This window comes from Plectropomus leopardus, chromosome 7 (assembly GCF_008729295.1).
Source record: "Plectropomus leopardus isolate mb chromosome 7, YSFRI_Pleo_2.0, whole genome shotgun sequence".
In the NCBI taxonomy this organism is placed as follows: domain Eukaryota; kingdom Metazoa; phylum Chordata; class Actinopteri; order Perciformes; family Serranidae; genus Plectropomus; species Plectropomus leopardus.
In genome coordinates, this window is record NC_056469.1 from 35,485,506 (window position 1) to 35,500,963 (window position 15,458).

At 42.9% G+C, this 15,458-nt stretch overlaps 2 protein-coding genes and 1 pseudogene across 2 annotated transcripts in view; 1 reads left to right on the forward strand and 2 right to left on the reverse strand.

Annotated features, from left to right (window-relative positions):
* Nucleotides 1-745: 745 nt before the first annotated feature.
* Nucleotides 746-5,915, reverse strand: LOC121945699 (annotated as a pseudogene).
* A 1,828-nt stretch (nucleotides 5,916-7,743) lies between these two features.
* LOC121945436 (tetratricopeptide repeat protein 24) lies at nucleotides 7,744-14,511 on the reverse strand. The gene is made up of 13 exons (XM_042489593.1): nucleotides 14,445-14,511; nucleotides 12,967-13,177; nucleotides 12,392-12,685; nucleotides 12,091-12,292; nucleotides 11,494-11,700; nucleotides 11,114-11,242; nucleotides 10,596-10,717; nucleotides 10,419-10,475; nucleotides 9,320-9,375; nucleotides 9,117-9,190; nucleotides 8,562-8,673; nucleotides 8,388-8,429; nucleotides 7,744-8,268 (listed from the first exon to the last, which is right to left on the reverse strand). The coding sequence occupies exons 2-13, from the start codon at nucleotides 13,168-13,170 to the stop codon at nucleotides 8,157-8,159; spliced, it is 1,611 nt and encodes a 536-aa protein (XP_042345527.1). The 5' UTR covers nucleotides 13,171-13,177; nucleotides 14,445-14,511; the 3' UTR covers nucleotides 7,744-8,156.
* Nucleotides 14,512-14,903: 392 nt separating this feature from the next.
* The window catches only part of iqgap3 (IQ motif containing GTPase activating protein 3), a 21,894-nt gene continuing 21,339 nt past the window's right edge, over nucleotides 14,904-15,458 (forward strand). The window contains 1 exon segment of the mRNA XM_042489594.1: nucleotides 14,904-15,073. Within this exon segment, the coding sequence (XP_042345528.1) occupies nucleotides 15,052-15,073 (22 nt within the window). The 5' untranslated portion in view covers nucleotides 14,904-15,051.

The window sequence follows — 15,458 nt, forward strand, 5'->3', positions numbered from 1 at the left end:
TGTAGCATATTACCGGATTAATGAGAGTTTAATTACACTGCATGAGCTGTGTGGGAATTTTTAAAACTAGTTTTGATATACAATATTACAGTTATGAAATGCACTGGTTGGTTTACTTGCATGCATGAAGAAAGATCGCCCTTTTTTAAAAAAGGCGTTTGAGAATTTTTTTTGTAACAAATTTAAGGAATTTTATTTCAAGGTTGAGTACCATAAAACAACAATAAATATCTTTATTGATATGATATTACTTTCTTAAAGCTCTGAACTCAACAGCCTTATATTTGGGACCTGCTTTTATTTCCTCTCACACAAAACTGCCGCTCAGCAAAGACGGAAATACAATCAAATTGTTCATTAAACCTCTTTTTTTGGATCTCTCTTGTTTACTGTGCTGGTATCACTGTCTTGTTTGTTTGTTTGTTTGTTTGTTTGTTTGTTTGTTTGTTTGTTTGTTTAGTTAAATTGTATGTGAGAAAGAAATAGCAGCAGTTTGATAGATGCACTTTTATTTTAATCAAATGACTCAATAAATCAATAATCAACACTGCAGTTTTCTTCCTGTAAAACAATCAATTAGTTTCACTCTTTCTGAAAAAGAATAATAATAACGAGGTTTTTGTCCAGCTGATGGACTCAGAGTCCTGAATCCCGGTCAGCTGATCAAGTTCAGGTTTTCTTTGTCTAAAAGTGTTCAGGTACAAACTGTGACATCATTAAACTCCTGTCCTCTGGTTGGTCCCCGTCAGACGCCGGCAGCCTGGTTGTTGATGGCGGGGTCCGCCTCGTGCTCCACGCTGTGAGGGTCCTGCCTGGCAGACAGTCGGTCTGGAGATCGTGGCGAAGCGTCCCTCTTCTTCCCGCGGCAGCAGGCGGCGAGGTCGGCCCTGAAGGACGGCGTGTAGAAGCCGTAGATGACGGGGTCGCAGCAGGTGTTCAGGTTCCCGAACAGGAAGAGGGCGTGGTGCACGTACTCAGGTGTGACGCGCAGCATGTCGGGCTGGAACCAGTACCAGATCCCCAGCAGGTAGTACGGAGTCCAGCACACCACGAAGGATAGCACGATGACCACCGTCATCTTCAGAGTCTTCATCCGGGCCTTCGGGATGATGTCAGTGCCGCTGCGACGCAGGTAGGACTCACCTGCTGAGAGAGGGAGGAGCTCTGTTTGTGATGTCGTACTGTGTCCATGTAGCACAGGTGAGTCTGTCAGGTAGTGCAGGAGGTACAGGTGTTTCAGGTGGGTCTTACCTTTATCTCTCAGGTGTTGCAGGTGCATGTACAGGTGTAGTACAGGTGTGTTACAGGTTTATCTTACCTTTTTCTCTCAGGTGCTACAGATGGGTAAATAGGTGTGTTATACCTTGTCCCTTAGGTGTTGCAGGTAGATGTACAGGTGTCACGCAGGTGTGTATTAAGTGTGGATTACCTTTGTCTCTTAGGTGCTGCAGGACATACAGGTGTCTTACAGGTCTGTCTTAACTATGTCTCTCAGGTGTTACCGATGGATGTGCAGGTGTAGCACAGGTGTGTTACAGGTGTGTCTTACCTTTGTCTCTCAGGTGCTGCAGGTGGATGTGCAGCAGGATGCGGCTGTAGCAGCAGCTCATCACCAGCAGTGGGACGACGTACAGCGTGGTGAAGTGGAACATGTTGTAAACGGTTTCCTGCCAGCGGCGGCTGAAGCTGCCGTGAGTCGCACACTGAGTGAAGTCCGCGGCCTCCATCCTGATCGCCCGAAAGATGAAGATCTGCAGGGAGACAGACGGACGACTCAGGTAACAAACATCTCAGAGCGGGAAATCCCTTCTGACCTCAGTGATCTATGAACACTCGATGACAGTTTACTTCAAATCGTTTGTAAAAAAGAAATTATATTTAAATGTTACTTTGTTTGAAACATGTTTTTTAAAATTAGAACATTTCAGGTTCAGGAGAGACGATTGAAGAGTATTTAAAGGTTATTTAACCGTTGGAAACCCGGAGCTACATCAGTTTTCTTGTGCTGTTTAGGTGCATTCAACAAGCTATTTGACCTTTGAGATCTGACCAGATTGATTTTATTTCTTTCAAAACAGTGGAAAAAAGGAAATAACTAACTTGGAAAGAAATGTCCAAAAAAAGGGCAAGAAATTGGTAGTTAGTTGACAAGACAACTACCCAAAAATTAGTTTTAAAAAAAACAGACGGTAGAATTATTAGAATATTGTTCAAAAAAAGGAAAAATGCCTAGAAAACTATATTTGTAATATCTAAAATGTTACATTTAAAATTATGATACAGAGGGAAGGTTTTGAAGGGTTAAATGATTTTGGCCTCAGCTTTGGCTCCTGATAAACTGCTCAATAATCTGCATTTCTGCTGCTGAAACTAAACGGTTATTCAGCTCTTGCTTTCCAGCTGGTGGCCTCTTAGCATTGCTAGCATTCCTTATTTAAATCAAGGGGAGCAGTTAGCCCGAGCTAACAGTGGGGGGTCTCACACGTTTAATCTCTTCATCAGAAACCAGAACATTCCTGCAGGGATTTCAGGTTCTTTCACCTGATGGAGAAACTTCACCGGGATCAGAGAGCAGGAAGACTTTAAATAGCAATAATAATAATAATAATAATAATAATAGATCATTTGTTCACAAACCACTGACAAACCTGCAGCTGAACACCTTATAACGTGTAATTTCTTCTGTGATCAGACAAAGACGAACAGATCACCTTCGGTTTGTCCTTCAGTGCAGCTCAGCAGATTATCATATCATGAATATTAAAAAATTAATATTAAAGACAGACTCGTGTGGAGCTCCCAGCTGCCTCGTAACTCTTCTGCAGCAGCTGAGAGGAACGAGAGCAAACAGCGGCTGAAGACGGGACTTCGTGTATTCGCTGTGCTTATGTTTGTTACCTGTGGTCACGTGTTACCTGTGGTCATATGTTTGTTACCTGTGGTCACGTGTTACCTTTGGTCACATGTTACCTTTGGTCACGTGTTACCTGTGGTCATATGTTTGTTACCTGTGGTCACGTGGTGGTCACGTGTTACCTGTGGTCACGTGTTACCTTTGGTCACGTGTTACCTTTGGTCACGTGTTACCTGTGGTCACGTGTTACCTGTGGTCACGACGTGTTACACGTGTTACCTTTGGTCACGTGTTACCTGTGGTCACGTGTTACCTGTGGTCACATGTTACCTGTGGTGATGCGAGCAGCAGGCTGAGGCTCCAGGCCAGCAGCAGCATGCGTCGGTTCCTGCGGTGTGCGTTTAGGGCGTCCAGCGGGTGCAGGATGGCGTGCTGGCGGTCGAGGCTGATGACGACGAGGATGAAGGCGGAGGCGTGCATGGCGAACAGCTTCAGGAAGCAGAGCAGCTTACAGAGCGTGTCTCCTCCGTACCACTGCACCGTCACGTTCCACACGGCGTCCAGAGGCATCACCACGAACGTCATCATAAGGTCAGCCGACGCCAGGCTCAACATCAGCGGCCGCAGGTGAGACGCCAGTCGCCGACCACGCCCACACCACACGCTGGCCAATAGGGCGAGGTTACTGCAGGCGGCGAACAGGAAGAGGACGAATGTGGCGCCGACACGGAACTGAGCGGCCCGGGTGAAACTGGGGGCCTCCCAGTCTGTGAGAGGAGGGAACTGGGAGCTGTTGGGAGGGGGCGGGGCTGGCTACATAGTTGGTGGGCAGAGCCAGTGATGACAGCTTTACGGTGGACCAGTTACCGGACATCCTGCAGAGAGGAAGAAGAAGAAGACGAAAACAATAAAGATAAAGAAGAAGACAAAGATGAAGAAGATGGAGACAAACGAAGATGAAGACAAAGAAGAGGACAAATAGGAAGACGAAGAAGATGATGATGAAGACGGAGAAGAAGACAAAGAAACAAAGAGGACGAAGAAAAAGACGATGAAGAGAAGAAGAAGGTCATCGGTGATGTCACAGCTGATGTTTGGACATTTTAAAGAACTTGTGACCCCTCAAACTTATCATGCGACTCCCCTGAAGGCCCCGGGCCTCAGGTTGAGAACCACTGCTATAACCTATGACAGCAGACACAGAGGGACATCAGCTGAGAGCTTGGAGGGATCCTATTTTGTTTTTTTTGTTCCCGTTTGTTTGAGGCAGGATCGCCCGCTGAGCTCTGATTGGACGCCTGCAGACCACCTGTCTGTCCGTCCGTTTATCTACCAGCCGAACGTCCATCAGCTCTTATTGTGACAGAGACTTCCTGTCTGTGCAGACAAAAGATCACAGATAAAAGTCTCGTTAAAGGACAAAGACTCGAAGAACCTGATTGGTTACCATGGTAACTGATTGACACTGAGGAGTCGGCTGACGACGGTTTCACCTGTTCAGGTTTTATAAAGAGGTGGAGCGTGAAAAAGGAATTGAATAAGAATTTATTTTTATTATTGCTATTATCATTTTATTTATTGATCTATTTATCTGCTCACTTGTGTATTTACTTTTCTATCTCTCTGTTTACTCAGTTCCCAGTCTAAGTTTTTGTGTTTTTTATTCACATGGTGTGTGTGTGTGTGTGTGTGTGTGTGTGTGTGTGTGTGTGTGTGTGTAACACAGCGACAGCCCTTCACTGGTTCATCAATAACTTCATGTTGTCAGTGCAGTTCTTTCCGATCACTGATCGATGAATCACTCATCAGGGATCAATGAAATACGATTATGTAAAATAAAGTTTAGACTGGAGACAACAATAATATTCAGGTGATATTGATTACTCTGACATTGATATGCACACACACACACACACACGCACGCACGCACGCGCACGCGCACACACACACACACACACACACACACACACACACACACACAGGTCCGGTTACCACAAAGAGCCCACTCTAGTTATTTTTGGCAGCAGGATCTTTGTGTGTGTGTGTGTGTGTGTGTGTGTGTGTGTGTATACGTGTTGATGTCACCTTGGCAACCTCCACCTTGCTGCAGTCCGGCAGAGTTGATTGGCTGTAATTACCCTCCGAATCATCAGCCTCTCTCACACACGCCTCCTGGTTAATAAATGCAATAACCTTTCAGGCAGCGCTCAGGATATCACTGTTCACACGTTCACAAACAGAAACATTTCCATGTTTGTGCCTTTTCAGACACGCCATGAACACGCTGGAACAGACGGTGCAGGAGGCAGGCCGGCAGATGGCGGTAATGAAAACTTATGAATGTCAAACGCCATAAAACTTAACAGCAGAAGAACAGGGGACATGTCCCCCTTCATGTTTGACTGTCAGTAACTGTTTACAAAGATGGACAACATGACAGCTCCCCCAAAATGTAACGTTTCAGTCTCATCGCCCCCTGGTGTCTGACTGCAGTATAGGTCATAAAGCCCGCCCCTCCATGTTAGTGAATGGGAGAAACTAAAAACTCAAACAACACAGCAAATACATTTTTCCTGAAGATGTTTTCTGTCACTGAAGGTCGTTCTCCTCACCCTGCTGTTTGTTCGTTTGTTTTTATGATAAATTTGGTGTGAAAGAGATAAATCAGCTGCTTTTGCACCTTCAGCAGTTACTTTACACAACGGGAATCTGATAAAACCAATTTTCACATTCATCAATAAAAGCCTGATCAGATCTGCAGAATCAATAAAACACTTTCTACTCAAATCTACGAACACTTGCCTAAATTATTCATTTAAATTTTAATCTTTAAAGATAAAAATAAATAATCAGCTGAAAAAAACAAAAATATTTCAGTTAAAGGAAACATTCAACTTTAAATTTGAAGCATCAGTCTGATGTGAACAGCTGTGTTTTCTTCACAGTTTCTTGTTATTGATTACTGATCATCACTCTGATCAGGTTCTGCTCTGACTATCAGTAAGGCTTTTATTGTGAAAAAGTCTGTGTTTTTACCTGATCAGCAGCTCTGAGTGTTTCTCCTCCTCATGTCCTCCGTTCAGGAACCCCCAGAGAACCCTGAAGAACCCTGATAAACAGAACCCGGTCTGATGGGCATCAGCGTCGACTGCAGCAGCTTCTGAAACACTGAGGAGAAACCTTCAGACGGCAGCGCAGGGAGGAGGAGCTCCACGTGAGCGTGTGTCTGTGGGTACAGTTTGTGTGTGTGTGCACGCACAGCATGTGTGTGTGTGTTTGTATGCACGCACAGCATGTGTGTGTGTGTGTGTGTGTGTGTGTGTGTGTGTGTGTGTGTGTCTGCTGATTCAGGTTTAGTTTCCTGCTGTGAAATCCTTCTGTTCTTGATTTAATAATCTGCAGCCTGAAGGTGAAACTGATCTGAAACATCACATTAATCAATGAGTCTCCTGATGTTTCACTGCAGCTGTGTGTGTGTGTGTGAGAGTGTTTGATCGTGTGCGTGTGTGTATGAGAATATGTTTATTATCAACATCATAGACTTGTATTTTTCTCAAACTGCATATCCATGCTCTTAGCGTTTTCAACATTTTCTGCACTTGTTTTTCATGCTTTCAGTGTTTTTTGGACTCATCACTGTTGAGGCTCTCGATGTTTTCTATGTTCTTGATTTTCTTGATGTTCTTAATACTCTTGATGCTCCTGATGCTCTCAATGTTTTCAACGTTCTTGACATTCTTCGCTCTCTCAATGCTCTCAACACTGTCAGTGTACTCGAAGCTACGGATGGTTCTGACTCTCGATGTTTTCAGTGCTCTTGATGTTCTCAACACTCTTAATGCTTTAACACCGTAAGTGTTCTCGAAGACTTCCAGTGTTCTTGATGTTCTTGATCCTCTCAGTGTTTTTGATATTCTCTCAATGCTCTAGATGTTCTCGACTTTTGTTGAGTAACTCAGTGTTCTTGAGGTGTTCTCGAAACTCTTGATATCCTTAACATTCTTGATGCTCTCAGTGTTCTTGATGCTGTCAGTGTTCTTGATGCTCTGTATCTTCCAAATTCTCTGTTCTCACAGCTGTTGATGTTCCTAATGCTCTTGATGTTCTTGACACTTTGAATGCTCTTGATGTTCTTGACGTTCTCAACACTCTTGATGATGCTCCTGATGTTTCTGACGTCAGCATTCTTGAAGCCTTTAAAGTACTTGACGTTCTCTGCATTCTCAACGTTCTCGATGCTTTAAAGTCACTTCCTCGTCACCGTTTTATTTCAACAACAAAATAAAAGACCCGGAGCGTGAAGATATTACGGTTCTTTATTTTAGATCATGTTCTTCTTTTCGCCATCATCAACTGTGTTCTTATATCTTTGTGAGAACCAATTTGCATTTAGACCTTGAGGGCATGTTTGTAAGTGAGGATATTTTGTCTGGTCCCTGACCTCGTGAAGACCTTCAGAGGCCTGTTTTGGGTTCAGACTGTTGAGGTTCAGAGGCATCAGGTTTAGGTTTGGGGAGGCATCCTGTCTATGAGGGTCCTCATAGGTATAGAAGTACACGGTTGTATGAGTGTGTGTGAGTTTGCGCCCGATCAGCAGAATAACGTCTCTAATGAATTTAACACGAGTCAGCGTGTTTCAGCAGCATGCTGAATCAGATTTTGAGGCAGGTTTTCCTGCAGTGACTAACAGCTGACTGTCACCAGGCTTTAGAGTTTTATCATCAGAAAAAAATCATAAAAAAATAGAGACAGAAAGTGGAGTTTTTATACTCAGTCCAGATTGATGATCAATAATAAATATCTGACTGATAACAGCTTTGGGGCCGTTTATGCAGCAATGGTTCGTTCATGAATTCGTTTAACCGACAATCGCATTTTGGGGCCTGAAAACGCAAACTTTTGAATCCGGGTTCCAGAGTGTAATCTCTTGAAAACAGCGCTCCGTCTGCCGCCGTGTAAACTGGCGATGCACAGATCCTGTGAGAGCAGTGACGCCACAGCTGCACCTCGCACATGCGCATCTCGTTTCAGAAAAAAGTCATGTGCGAGTAGGAGGACAACGACAGCGTGGTTGTGATCGTGTTGCTGACTCTACGGAGTTTATTAATGCTGTTTATACTCAGCGTTGTGTAGAGGAAAGCCTTTATGCGCAAACACTTCTATGGTGTGTCATTACAAACTTACACCGCCAACTACTGGCCTGGCGTGCGTACTACAGCGTTTTCGGTTGTTTTTGCAGATCTTGTGCGTGAGACTCGTTCTCACAGTGTTCTTATCCAAACGTGTCCTTAGGTGGGTGAGTCTACATCAGCGAACAGAACCGAGACCGCCACCTGGCGACAAGGGGCGTGGCCTCTCTGGTGTCACCTGGGCTGGTGGGCGGAGACTCCGCCTCCTGGACCAATGAGGTTTCACTGAAAGAAAAAAACTAATCTCACGTCTTTTATTTAAATTGTATTTATGAAAGTCCAGTCACAGTAGTTTATGGTGTATTAGTATTATTATTAGTATTTGATTGACAGGTGTCAGTTACCTCTCAGTGTGCGGCTGGTCTGACTGGTCTGACTGGTACAAACTGGAAACACAGACACAAATGTTAACAACAGAAATGGGTTCTCAACTCCTGGGTCGGGGCCCATCTGTGGACCTGCAGATCGGGTTGTGTGAGACTGTTAAACTGTGTGGTTATTATGAACATGTGTGTTACCTGTGCGGTCCAGGTACCATGCTGATGTGTTCGGGTCCCTCAGTGGCGCCGTCCCTCGCTGACCCACAATGCTCTGCTGCTTCCTGTCTGGCTGTGGCGTCCTGCTGTGACCCTGTTCACACAGTTTTACATCACTCACTGACTGCATCAAATAAGCCGCTTTTACACAGAGATGACGTTATAGTGCCACCGCGAAGTCCACCTTTTAAACCGCCCCTGAAATTTTACACAGAATGAAACAATGGCGGCATCATCATCATACGCTGCACTGCGGCATCACGCAATCAAACGAGTAATGATGTTAGTGACGTTTAACACGTGAACGTCCACCTCTAGCCTGACATATAACATACGTGTCGGCGCCGCTTTATAAACAATAACAAAGGTATAACGTGTCAACAACAGTCATTTGACGTCTCCGTTATCTGGCAGCTGATCTCTTCTATTTATATAGTTTAAACCATAAAAAAATGCAAAGCTCTCACTCTGTTGATGTTTATGTCATCGTCTACAGTCTCATTCTGCCTGTTACTAACTGGAACAGGTGAGACTCACCTTGCCCCTCCCCCCTCTGACCGTCTAGCTGCTGGTTGGACGCTCGGTCTGGACTCTGTGTGATGTCACTTTTCCTGTGAGGGGACCAGATTAATGAGAACTGAACTGATCACAAATCGATCTAAGTATTCATACATTTCTGAAATGAGGTTTTTTTGGGCTCTGGTCTGTCATAGAGAAACTGAGAGCTGATTGGCTGTTACCTGATCCGCTGTCCAACATGTGGGCTGAGTGGGTGTGGTCTGGGTGGGCGTGGCCTCTGAGAAAAAAATACAAAAAAAAAAAAAAAAATTTATTGTATTTTGTTGAAGTTAAGGGTTCCTGAAGCTTAAGGCAAGGTAGATTTAAGACTTTTTTATTGCCAGTCCAAATTCAGTAACCAAAATTGAAGAGCGACAGTTTTATCTTGCCTTTACCAACAGAAGTGAAAAATATGTGGCATCTCTGGGCGGTGATATTCAACTATTTGAATTCCTCTCATGACGAGTCTAAGAAAAGGAATTTATTAAATGATTGTTCGTGTTCAATCACATGTTTTGACAGACAACACGAACAGCCAATGATAATGAGAACAGCACAGCAGAGGACCAAATGCAGCGAAGGACTTTGACTGTTGAGTGTTTGACAGCCACAGCATTTCATCATGGCGGATCAAACAGCTGATTGTCTGACAGCAGCGCAGTGAGACAGACAAACAGAGCGCAGCTTCTCCTCAAAGCACCAAAGTGTCTGAAACAGACACATCTGCAGAGGTGAAAGTGACTTCTTTAGACATCTACAGACGACTTTGTGTTAGTTTCAGCTTTAATCAGACTTTGGATGAATTATTTAGAAACAGGGCAAAAAACAAACCACAAAAAATAAGCAAACTTTTTTTTTTTAAATTGTAATCAAAGTAAAATGTTCAGTTAATGGTGATATTGATTTTAGGTTTGAGGCTCGGACCTTTGCTGGGAGGAGATTTTAGTACCTGGACCTCTGTGAGTTTTAGTAGAATAGGTCCTCCAGCTGGTGATGCTGTTCTACAGTATATTTGTCATGTTCAATGTCTGACAGAAAATAAATATTTAAACTAAAGTTAACCTGATGGTATCTTCATATCTCACTGAGGAGTCAAAGCGAACCTTTAAGACAGAAATAGTGATTTGATGTATATCGTGATAAATATCGACATCGACTGATATGAAAAAAATGATCACGATAAGACTTTATCTCATATCGCCCGGCCCTCGTTGGAGGTGTGATGTGGTTTTTTTGTTTGGTCAGAGGTGTGATGTCGTGTTCTGGGTCATGTGATCACACCTGCAGAGCTGCAGTCAGACGCTCCACCAGTCGATCTCGAACACCAACAGGACTGTCCTGATAGTTTAAAAAAAAAACGCTGAGAGGTCAAAATGATGTGTAACATCTGATAGCTGATTATTGACAGATCATTGATGAGATTGAATCGTCACGTTTCAAGTGACCATGAATAAACACCTTGCAGTGCGACAGAGCGGTCAGAGCCTGTTTGTAGAGCTGAACTGCTTTCTGCTGCTTCCTCTGCTTCAGGTAACACTCTGCTAACGACTCACACACCTGAACCTGCGCCAGGTGGTCCTCTGCAGACAGACAGGTGGAAACGTGAACGGGACCCTTACTGAGCTGTTGCAGACTGTATTTATTTGGTTCACCTTTGTTTATATTTTAGTTGATGTTTCTTCACAGTTTAAAGTCAAATAAAATTAAATCAAATCTTTAGACTTTCAAACTGACTGAAGAAATGAAAATGAAATGATATTGACTCCCTCTGACTAAATAACATGAATAATCATTTATAAGCGTTTGTAAATATGAATGAACATTAATGAGCGTTAATGAACAACAAATACATATTAGTTAATAGTCACACATTAACAAAAATGAACATATATTAATCAAAGCTAATACACATTAAGAAACACTAGTAAACGATGACAAATAGTAATAACCAGTAATAATGAAGTTATTACTTTTACCTGTGTCTCTGAACCCCTGCAGAGCGTGAATGAAGCTCTCTGCTGCCTCCTCATCATCACCCAGCTGACTGCAGGCAAACCCCAGGTTACTGAAACAACGGGCCTGATCGCCACGGCAACCCAGTGAGCCTGCGCGTGCGCACACACACACACACACACACACACACACACACAAAGTATATTAATGTGTGATATTTTATTGAATGTCTGCAGTGCATTTTTGTGACTATTTTGTGTAAAGAGTTCTGAGGTAGTTGATCAATAAAAGCCCTGATTGACAGGTGATCAGTGTGATTGACAGGTGATCAGTGTGATTGACAGGTGATGTTGTGATTATGACTGACAGGTGATGTTGTGATTATGACTGACAGGTGTCTGACCGTAGAGTCCAGCAGCCAGCCTGTGGTAGCCCACAGCAGGTGTGAACTGGCCCACAGAGTTCAGGGCGGCTCCCAGGTTGTGAAGCACTTTGGCCAGTAGGGGGGGCCGCTGAGCGGCGGGGCCCAGAGCCTGCTGGAAACACCTCACCGCCTCCTGGAAACACCTGAGCCGGCAGTAGGACATGCCCACTGACAGGTACAGCTCACCTGCACGACAGCAGACAGTTAATCAAATAACTATAATGAAGTCATCTATTAAAATGATGTTGCCTGTAAACTTTTCAAAACCTTTTAACAAAGGTGGGTTTCCATCACAGATTTGCACAAAATTTAAGCAATATTTTAAAAATGTCGATAGAACACAATGTGGAGAAATACTGCATTTCCACGATTTCACAGAGGTACTGTAGATTCAAAACTTTCTCAGAGTTATGTGATGCAATAACAGCTTTTGTAGCTTAAAATATAACATAACATAACACAACACAACACAACACAACACAACACAATATAACATAACACAACACAACACAACATAACATAACATAACATAACACAACACAACACAACACAACACAACACAACACAACATAATACCCAGGGTCTTTGGGTCGGTGATGCTGTCTGTTAAACTCAGACACTCTGCCAGCACGCCGATGATGTCATCTGCGCTGAACTGATCTGATTGGATCATGTGACTTCCTGCCTCTTTGAGGGCAGCAGCTGCAGAATCCAACATGGCTGCCACTCTGTAACTCTCTGCAGCTCGCAGGAAACCCTGAACCGCCTGAGACCAGTCCTGCAACACACACACACACACACACACACACACAGCTGTCACCTGACATCTCACAGGTCACCTGTGCACACCTGGTCGGGCTCTGGTCCTGGTCCTGACCTGCGCTCTGCTGTAGCAGCGGCTCATCTCCATGCAGGCGTCTCCCTCGCTGCCTCCGTCTCCCTGCGATCTGTACAGCTGAGCGGCCTGCAGGAAGTAGCCGGTGGCCTCTTGGCTCTGCCCCAGTGCATTGTGGGCCAGGGCCAGGTTGAACTGGAGGTCCGGGAGCCGGTCGGCCTTCGGGCCGGGCTGAGCCTGACGCAGGAGGTCCAGACCTTTCTTAGGCCGGCCCGCCTCCACGTAGGCTGCACCGAGGTTAAAGGAACAGGCCCGCAGGACCCGAGAGTCCTGCAGCTGAGGAGGAGCAGAGCACCAGAATCAGGATCAGGATCCGGATCCGGATGCCTGATGTGGGCGCTGGTTTGTTGTTGTTGACAAAACAAATGATGCACTAAGTGAAACTGTGATAAGAACCATGTAAAAATATTTTTAGTTTGTTATGTTTGGAAAAATAAATACAAGTATTTGATTGGTAGCAGCAGATACTCAATATCAGATGACTCGGAGTCCTGCAAATTCTACTGTGATTTATTGCTGTTTTTACTGCTGGTGACCTTTGACCTCAGCGGTCTCACCTGTTCTGCAGCCTTCAGAGTCTTGTTGAAGCAGCTCAGAGCGTCTTCGGTCCGTCCCTCCTGCAGCGCTCTGTGACCTGCAGACGTTAACTCCTCGATGTCCACCTCCTGAACCTCCTTCTTCCTCACCTCCCGCTCCTTCCTCCTCCTCCTCCTTCTATCCTTCACCTCATCGTCACCTGGAGGAGACGCATCAGACGCCATGTTTGACCTGCAGGAGGAAAAGACACCTGAACAGAGTCTTACGAGACACACAGAGACGCGAAAACAACTAATCCGGTGAGTCTTCTTTTAAATGGTTATAATAATAAATAATAATAATGATGATAACCATGATAGCAGATTATTTTGATTGATTCATAACTGATTTATGTATTTAAATATGACAGCAGGATACGGCATGGATAAAAGCAAACATGGATTCATCTCATTCATTTTAATCTGACCTAAATTTGTAAATAGTTGTAATAATTCTGCTTTTAAATAATTAATTTAACGTCTTTAAAATTGAAAATGATGTGAAAATTTTAATATAAGGTGAAGTCAACAAATAAATAAGATAACATTACATTAAATTAGATTAAATATAAGGTTGTTAAATGTTATATTGACAATACATTCACTCAATAGATCAATAGTTCATATTGGTGCAAGAGATCAAACTGACAAGATTCAAAAACTGAATTTTTATTACTTGAAAATTGCATTTCCTCCTCCAGTTTGATCGTAGTCGAAGCTGAAACTAAGCTGACAGCGCCCCCTGCTGGAGGAGTCCGCACATGAACATAAACAGGCATTTTTTAAATAAAAAAACTAAAATAAGTTCAAGAAAATAAATATAAAATAAGAGGTTTTATGATTAACCCTTTGAGAGCTGGATCGACATCAGTTTCCTTGCTCTGTGTTCAGATATAAGCTGTTTCACCCTTTGAAACCTGAACAAATGGTTTGATTTCTTTAAAAAAAACATGGAGAAAACGAAATGACAACTAGGCAAGAAATGCACCACAAACTGCAAAAAAATATTATTATAAAGGGTGACAAAGAAATGACCTAAAATTCAGTTTTGTTAGACACCCCCCCCTTCCAAAAAATATCCATGAACTATATTTCCGATAAATTCATATTTCAAATTATGCTATAGAAAAATATAATAAAAATATAAACAATTCAATTCTCAGCAGTTTTTTTAGGTTGATTTCCTTGTTTGTTTTTGTGTTTGATTTTTTTAAATTTTTTTATTTTCAGGTAATTTTCTTGTAACTTTTTAATTAATTTATTTTTACTGAGGTTTCAAAGGGTTAAACGAGATCACGAGCATATTAGAATGAAGACATATTATAATGAGAAACAGACATCAAAACGATAAAAACATGAATATAAAAGTAAACTGAAGATAAACACCTAATCTAGTGTATGCTATCTCCTGCTAGCCGTTAGCCTTTAGCCGTGTTAGCTCACAGTGAAGCAGCTCTTACTGTTTCCAGGTGAAGATGAAGGTGAAGATGAAGATGAGGATGAGGATCCTTCATTCTGAGTTGTGCAGACATCAATAACACTTCTAATGTCAGATAAATATGGTTTTTAAGTCAAGTGTTAAATGAAAAAGCTCGAAACATCTGCTATGGCTGACTGTAGTTGACTCCGTTGCTATGGCAACATGGAAACGACCACAGAGGAAACGAATTAAAAGTTTTTTTTTTATTTAAAAAAATCAATTATCGATCTAACAGAGAGTTTCGTGACCAAATAGATCCCTAATTCTTGTAAATAAATAAAAAGAATGAAAATATCGTATCGTTTTATTTTAACGCCAAGAAAATACATAGACCATAATCCAACGCGACAACGTTCCAACCAATGGGAAGGGCGGTCGGTCGCTCGGCCAATCAGAGAGCGGCGGGAGCTTTCAAACTTCAGACCGGAAGTAGCTCGCAGCAGCAGCGGACAGTTTGAAACCGAGTCGCGTTTTAACACGTTTTTACGGTCTTCACGTTAAACCGGACAGATTTTAATTAACCGCTTTACACCGAGAAGATAAATAAAGAGTTAATCATCCCGCGAGGACAGAGACACGGGGCCAACATGGCGGATTCATCCGGACGCTGTGAGTCAAACCGTTTTCTGTTCAGACTGTTTTCGCTTCTGTGGAGATGTTTTATCGTGTTTTTATCATTTCCACATCAACCAGAGTGACACAAACAAACTGTCAGTCATTTCTAATGCCTCAAACTCTCCTGACATCAGTACTGTCAACAGTTACCTCTAAATATCACCTTGTAAAGGCTGATTATTATGTTTTCAGTGGTGGAAGAAGTATGCAGCTCTTTTACTTTTAGTAACGTTAAAAGTACTAATACTACACTTTAAAGTAAAGTCGTGCATTGAAAATGTTACTTTAGTAATACGTCAAATTTCAAAATTATATATTTAAAAAAATAGAAAAAGACTCAAAACAGAATCGAAACAGGCGGTGATGTAGAAAAACACGT

Coding starts and splice junctions, on each gene's coding strand:
- LOC121945436 (XM_042489593.1), bottom strand. CDS start 13,170: ATGGCGTCTGATGCGTCTCCTCCAGGTGACGATGAGGTGAAGGATAGA. Junction 10,476..10,595: donor CCGCTCTGTCGCACTGCAAG/GTGTTTATTCAT, acceptor TTAAACTATCAG/GACAGTCCTGTTGGTGTTCG. Junction 8,430..8,561: donor ATGGTACCTGGACCGCACAG/GTAACACACATG, acceptor CTGTGTTTCCAG/TTTGTACCAGTCAGACCAGT.